This window comes from Micropterus dolomieu, linkage group LG09 (assembly GCF_021292245.1).
Source record: "Micropterus dolomieu isolate WLL.071019.BEF.003 ecotype Adirondacks linkage group LG09, ASM2129224v1, whole genome shotgun sequence".
Lineage (NCBI taxonomy): Eukaryota > Metazoa > Chordata > Actinopteri > Centrarchiformes > Centrarchidae > Micropterus > Micropterus dolomieu.
Window position 1 is genome coordinate 1,489,972 of NC_060158.1, and position 7,972 is coordinate 1,497,943.

The window sequence follows — 7,972 nt, forward strand, 5'->3', positions numbered from 1 at the left end:
ACCTGCTCCAACAACAACCACGGCAGCCCCAACATTCACAGCTGCCTCAACAGCAACCACAGCTGGTTCAACAGCAATTACGTTTGCCACAACTACTGCTTCTCCAACAAACACATCTGCTCTAGTGACTGCTACATTTGACCCAATGACGACCACATCTGCTCCAACAGCAACTTCTGTTGCCCGAACAACTATCAAAACTACCCCAGCGGAAACCACACCTGCTCCAACAACCACAACTGTCCCAACAACAATTATGTCAACCTCATCAACCACGGCAGCCCCAACAACAACCACACCTGCTCCCACAACTGTCCCAACAACAATTATGTCAACCTCATCAACCACGGCTTCCCCAACAACAACCACTGCTGCGGAAGCATCAACAACCACTGAGGCAGCAACAACAACCACGGCTTCCCCAACAACAACCACTGAAGCGTCAACAACAACAACCACTGCTGCGGAAGCATCAACAACCACTGAGGCGGCAACAACAACAACAACCACGGCTTCCCCAACAACAACCACTGAAGCGGCAACAACCACAACCACGGCTACCCCAACAACAACCACTGAGGCGGCAACAACAACAGCTACTGAAGCGGTAACAACCACAACCACGGCTACCCCAACAACAACTACTGAAGCGGCAACAACAACAACCACACCTGCATCAACAATGACAACCATACCTGCTCCAACAACAACCACGGCAGCCCCAACATTCACAGCTGCCTCAACAGCAACCACAGCTGGTTCAACAGCAATTACGTTTGCCACAACTACTGCTTCTCCAACAAACACATCTGCTCTAGTGACTGCTACATTTGACCCAATGACGACCACATCTGCTCCAACAGCAACTTCTGTTGCCCGAACAACTATCAAAACTACCCCAGCGGAAACCACACCTGCTCCAACAACCACAACTGTCCCAACAACAATTATGTCAACCTCATCAACCACGGCAGCCCCAACAACAACCACACCTGCTCCCACAACTGTCCCAACAACAATTACGTCAGCCTCATCAACCACGGCAGCCCCAACAACAACCACACCTGCATCAACAATGACAACCACACCTGCTCCAACAGCTGCTTCGGCAACAACCACAGCTGCTTCAGCAACAACCAAATGTAAAACATCACGTTTCATCATCATATTGTTTAGGCATAGAAGTGATTAAGTCCAGCCAAAGAGGTGGTAAGTCAAGTTTCAACAACGACCACATCTGCTCTAACAGCAACTTCTGTTGCCCGAACAACTACCACAACTGTCCCAACAAGAATTACGTCAGCCCCGTCAACCACGGCTGCCACAACAACACCCACACCTTCATCAACAATGACAACCACACCACCTGCTCCAACAACAACCACGGCAGCTCCAACATCCACAGCTCCTCCATCAACTACCACAGCTGCCTCAACAACAACCACACCTACCCCAACCACAAGAACAGCTCCTCCAACAACTTCTGTTTCACCACCAAGTACCACAGCTGCTCCAACAATAATCATAGCCGACCCAACGACCATTGCTCCAACAACAAACATATGCAGAGGTTCTCGTTGGGGTGACTGTAGAAGAGAACATCTTCCCCTACTACTACTATACTGTACCTATCCCAACAACAACCACAGCTGCTCCAACAACTACTACTTATTCCGCCAAAACAACCATGACTATTGCAACCACAACCACGAAGGTTCCAACATCTGCCTCTTCAGCAGTCATCAATAATACAAGTATCCTTTTCATCATTGCAGTGGTTAACGTAGTTCAATGGAATCAAGAACTCGACTGACACAAGAGATTATAATACCAACCACTTTTGCAACTATATATAGTATTAAGTACAGGATTTGCCAAAAATTATGATAATTATTTATCACATCTATACCAGTGATTTTATATGATATCTCTGAAGTTTGAACATGCTTTAAGTTTGATTTGTGTTTCACTCAAACACAAAAATTTTTTTTGCGATTTCTCTGTAGCCTACACTTTGGTGTGCATGTTAATAGGCATTCAAATAAGCATTCAAATTATTAAACAATGAAATGCAAAGAACTAGAGTGTCCTTTGTTTTCTTTTTTATGATGCAGCATCATATTCATATTTGTCTATTCTGGTTTGTGCCGAGCCCATGTTGGCTTTGCATCTCATGGAACACAGTAGAATAATTTTAGTCAACCACGGTACTGATTATCACAAATGCCAAAAAATTTTCATTCAAGACCAGCAGTGCATGAAAAATAAGCAACAAAGAACCCTTAACTATACCAAAAACAATTATACAAAATAGCATTTACAGGCATTAAAATAGTGCCGTATAACTACCAAGTTTGAGGTACTTCAGTATTTATAGTGACTTTTCTAATAATTGTTAAAGAATTTTACAAAAGTCTTAATTTAAATTGTAAGATTAGGCATTTTTGAACAGTTTTGAAATTTTTCATGCACTGCTGGTCTTGAATGAAAATTATTTGGCATTTGTGATAATCAGTACAGTACAGTAACTTTCAATTAACTATTTTTTTAAATAAATTTTTAAGGGAAAAGAAAAAAAAGCCAACAATAAAAGCAGGAAGTGGAATGGAAGTCAAATGCAATTAATACAGCATAACCAGATGGTATATATTTGATGGTTTTACTGGAATATCTAAACTATTGGATAAATGTATTCATGTTCAATATGAAATGTAAAACATCACGTTTCCTCTTCATATTGTTTAGGCACAGAAGTGATTAAGCCCAGCCAAAGAGGTGGTAAATCAACTTTCTCAGAGAGGGAAAAATTGTGGATCTTGGATTTTAGTAGTGTTTCATTAGTTTAAAAAAAAAAACGAATCACATTTTGACCACGTTTTTAAGATGTATCTTACTGCTCTCCCCCATTTTAATGAATTTGTTAAATCTTTTCATTATTTTTAACTTACTTTATCTTACATTTTGTAATTTATATATATAGCACTGTGTAGAATGTCTTTTTATAGTAAATAGTTTTTAAAGCACTCAGCATTAAATAGGAACCTTTTGTGCCTATATAATGTGGTTCAGATCTCCACTATACAAGCCCTATAGACACACTTCTCCTGCTTATGGACCAAATGTGGTGTTACCCATAACCACTAGGTTCTGCTTGAGGTTTCTGTCTGATAAAGGGGAAATTGAATTGAAAACATCAAGTGATAATCATGTGATACATGAATGAATCCTCTATGCACGCCAAATCCTCAAACTTGACACACTCTGGTACAATTAATATTATCAATATTGTATTTTTTTAATTATATTTCTTTATAACCACTACCAGTTAGATATTACCTCGTTACCCACATGATCTTTACCATGACTAGTGCTTAAAGTGGGCCGGGTATGCAGGTACTGGCACTACATTTACATTTTACTTTTTATTTTGGCGTACTGGGCCTTTTATTGCGTACCAGCACTTCTCACAAGATGCCGGTAAGCTCACTTATTCCCATTCTCATCTGCCTGCTAAAAATAGGCAGAAGCTCGAGTGATTTCCATACAGCCGTTTGCATAAAGCCTGAAAGGGGCGGGACATTAAAAAAAGGTTGACTCGCTAAAGCAAACCTTTGAAATGGTGAATCTCAACTTAGTGAATAAATAAAATATAAAATAAAGTGAAACCTGTAAACATTAATATGATACTGACATTATATTTAATGTCATAATATACTAATATTTAAATTTATAGTAGTTTATAGTAGTCTGTCATTCATGTAAGGACAGAGACAGTGATCTCTGGATTCATCCTCAGCTCAGAATAAAATCTATAGGCTTCTCTTTCCTTAATAACACTGAGACACTGAACATTAAGGCAGCTGTCAGGTTGGAAACAGCACTGAAACATTTTGCGTGGGCTACATTACTGCAGTAATCATTGTTTAAATCAAATTAATCTGTATGAAGCTGTAACTGATCAATGAACAATCATCTGTCATGTTTTTCTGCCTCCTGAGCCACAGCCGCCCAGAATATAATAATCTTATAATACCTCATCTAACTGTTGCATATGATGCCTGTTATAGAACTCTATGCTCCACCCTACCTAAGGATTAAATACATGCTGGAGCATATGTATGCATGTATTCAATTTTTTATTTTAATATAGGCTATGACCAGCTACTTGTGGTCAAAGTAAAGTCCCTACCAATGTCTACAGCAGTAGATGGCTATTTCTATAAGTAGCTGAAATTTCAGTCATGCCATTCAGTAACAGGCTTGCTAACACTTGTAAACAATTATCACAAAGTAATAACATTTTAAAAATACCAGGTTTCTACACTAATTATTTTAAGCTTACAACTGTTACAATACAACGTAAGCTCCTGTCAAAAAAACGCTGGCACTAGTAGCGTGAAAATGACTTGAGCTGTATTTTCTATGTTTTCAAAATGTTTTTGTTGCGACAATAGAAACCTAGCTGTACTGACAATCATCTCCTGTCGCACTCTCTCTGACAATGTGTTTGATTTTGAATGAATTTCGCAATCTGAGTAACCTTTTATCAGGTCGGTTGGCCCATCTCGCGACCAGGCCAGTGTATGTATTTTAATAAATGTGATCAGCCCTCCTTCCAACCCTCCTCTTACCTATTCTTACTCCCAAGTTGTCTCAAGGACACATGGTGTCAGACTCCCTGGTGTCAGTTTGTAATGCACTGGGGAGCCCCTTATTGTCATAGTTCAAAGCACTGGAGGAAGCCCTGTAGCGTAAAAAAGTAGGTGTAGGATAAAAGTCTGAGTAAAGAGGTGGTTGGAGTGGACAGGTTTGCCAGAAACAGGAGACTGGACTGTTTCCCATGTGAAACAAATAGTCAACATTGAATATGTTTTAAGTTACGTAAGGTACACAAGTAATGCAACGTTTCACAACATTTGAAAATATGCCGTTTCACAAGGTTAACTATTAGTTTTATTTTAAAGTTAAACTGGATGTTACATGTTTATTATTGCAAACTTAACCGGATGTTGCATATAACCACGGAGCCCCACACATTGAAAAACGACACTAAAAGGGTACCCACGGTGCTAAAAATCGTCGCCAAGGCATCTTGAGCAAACGTCTCTGTGACAAGTTGGGAGTGAAAATGTGTTGCCTGCTCCCTTGCTCTGTTTTTTATTTTCATTGTAGTTTGCCTTCCCTGCAGCAGTTTGGCCATGCTTTCTCATGTTCATATCCTAATCCTAAATACTAAATCCTAAATGCCATGATTGTTTTCAGCCTTAGTCAGGGCTGGATTGGTAATCTGGCATACCGGGAAAATGCCTGATGGGCAGACGCACCTTTGGGGCTGGTGTAACGTACATTATTTATTTATATAACTGTTTTTATAAAAGACGGGCCAATGATCGGCCCACAAAGCATGGACAGCGGTTTATTGGGTAATTTTCTATACTGACATTGGGCTGGCCCAATCACATCTCTTACTAGCCCCCACCCTCTCTGCTTCAGATTGAGGGCGCCAAATGCGCGAAAACAACCGATCTGGTTGCTGCTGGGGCTGCAGTAGGTTCAACATCAGCTGCAGTACCCTGCGTAGTGCAGGCACAGGCACCTGAAGGAGTAAAAGAGCTGTGGTGGCCACTGCCAGGCAGAGGAGGAGGCGTGAGACAGTAAAACAGAGTGACAAAGTGACCATGATGGGCCAAGGGAGAGAGAGAGCAGGGGGAGAGTGGAGGTGAAGCGGTAAGCGTGGAGTAGCTCAACCTGTAGGGAGGGAGCAGGGAAGAAGGGTCATTTACACTGGGGACAAGTAGCCACCACTTTTTGAAAGCATTTATTAAAAGCTTGCACTAATAATTGTGTTATGTGTACATTAAACTGGACCCCAAAAGCACGACAGAGCGGGATAGATGTTCCCAGTTCAAAGGGAATTAGTCAGTACACAAGAGGCGAGGGAGATGAACCAGATCCAGACAGAGAAGCAGGGCGGTGTGCAGGCTGAAGCGGCGAGTGGGAAGCAGGTGGGCAGGCTGGTAAACTGGCAGGCAGGTCCAGGAAATCTGTGAGATGAGGGAGAACACACAGGGATCAGTTTACGCACGGAAAAAAAATCACAAGACAGGTTTTTTAAAGGTGTGTACCACTGGAGATACGAAGACGATCTAGCGAATACTGGCGTGTTGGAACGGGCTTGATAACAGGGGGTTGATTAGGAACGAGGTGCAGGTGTGTAGAGACGCAGAGTGCAGGAGCCAGGATGGGGGGAAACAGTAGAGAACAAAAGGGGACCGCTGATGTAACAAAATGTTGATTAATATATAAAAATGTTATGAAAATGGTTTATTTGCACAATAAGCCTGCAATGCAATGTAAATATAGAAGAAACCTCTGCATTGTCCAAAAAAAGTAATTTCAGCCAATAATAATGATAAGCTACTGATTACTGCATTATATTTATTATATTTGTATATTGTGAATTGTCACCTGCCACCTGAATTTTGTGCTTCTCTTTATAAAAATAAAGACTTTTCCAATTAAAATATAGAAGAAATAAATGTGCATTGTCCAAAAAAGTAACTTAAGCTAATCAATCAGTAACTTCTTGCCTGCATATGTGTTGCCTCAGCAGGGATGATAATACATGAGAAAAGTTGATCTATAGGAGAAATAGATCTGAAAGCAACACAGAATGCTTGAGAGCTGCACTGACTTATATTCTGTTATATTTATATATTTTGAAATGTCACGTGCTACCTGAATTTTGTGTTTTCTTTTACATAAATAAAAACATTTCCACCATAAATTAGTGCATAAACTTTCACCATAATGCAGGAAATGAAGTGTTTAATGCTAAAAACGTCCTCTCTTCACACCTCTAATCTGAGCCCCACCACTTTTCAACACAAAGTGACACCCTTTCATGAACCACACACTACAGGGTGCTGCTGTCAACCCACTCTAACCTTAGTATTATGAAGCCAAAGAGGATTGCAGCTTGATATACAGTAAATTGTTACCAGTATGACATGATAATAGCATATACCATGTTAAATAGTATCATTAACGTTGTCTATTGACCCAGAGTGGAAAATCAGACTTAAAAGCTGATGCGTGGATGCTGGAGTTCTTCATTTATATGTTTTAGTGCTGGTGAACACTGCTTCACCAGCCTCTTCACCTAATCCAGGGAGCTCTGATAATTGCATAATTAGCTCTGACAATCCAATAGTTGTTTAGATATTTCAAATAACCGGCCTACTGAAAACTCCTATTGGTATTGTTTTTTGTGTTTAAATGTACTGGTTGTATGTGTCCTGTGTTATGTGTATTTGATGTTTTTAATGTTTTTCTAATGAACCTGGTGAAGCCAAAGACAAGTTTCCAGAAAGGGATAATAAAGATTTATCTTATCTTAAATCTCAAATGTAAACCTTATGGTGGCACTGGAAAAAAAGATCATTGTCATCCATATGCCTCTCACATCCCATCAGATATATTTCTGTATGCATACTTCATAGATAAGGTTTAAAGTAACTAATATTCAAGGTCATGTTGGCAGTTAATGGGCCATGTATGAAAAAACATTGTCTTAAATTGCAAACATGAGCATTGTGCAACAAAGGTCAAAAAGCTGGTATGACAACAAAGTAAAGGAGACACTGTTGTCCTGTGGAAATTTAAGCAAAGAACATAATCCAGAAATAGTCTGTGACCAGGTTATGTGGCCCCACCTTCTATAGAATTTGAAAGACATATTCACATATTTCATTTATGTCATTGTGAAGACTCAGGTGTCATCTTTCCCGCTTCGTGCTGTTATAAAAACTGGGATATTCAAATGCAGGACACCACTGAGCAAACAGCAAAGCAAACGGAGCCGGTGTAATCAGAGACCATCACAACCTTCATCACTATAGTGGAAGCAATTCAAGCTGAGGCAAAATCTGTAAGTGTTTCAATTATGACTTTAATTTTTTCTTAAATTAAA

General features: G+C 40.0%; 1 protein-coding gene and 1 long non-coding RNA gene across 2 annotated transcripts in view; one reads left to right on the plus strand and one right to left on the minus strand.

Moving 5' to 3' along the window:
- The window catches only part of LOC123976705 (probable serine/threonine-protein kinase DDB_G0282963), a 14,040-nt gene extending 12,454 nt beyond the window's left edge, over positions 1 to 1,586 (plus strand). The window contains exons 6-8 of the mRNA XM_046059053.1: positions 171 to 774; positions 864 to 1,142; positions 1,250 to 1,586. Of these exons, the coding sequence (XP_045915009.1) occupies positions 171 to 774; positions 864 to 1,142; positions 1,250 to 1,586 (1,220 nt within the window). The remainder of the gene's footprint in view (positions 1 to 170; positions 775 to 863; positions 1,143 to 1,249) is intronic.
- A 4,216-nt stretch (positions 1,587 to 5,802) lies between these two features.
- Positions 5,803 to 6,241, minus strand: LOC123976958. The gene is made up of 2 exons (XR_006826477.1): positions 6,126 to 6,241; positions 5,803 to 6,044 (listed from the first exon to the last, which is right to left on the minus strand). It is a non-coding gene; the product is annotated as an uncharacterized LOC123976958 (long non-coding RNA).
- Positions 6,242 to 7,972: the final 1,731 nt, after the last annotated feature.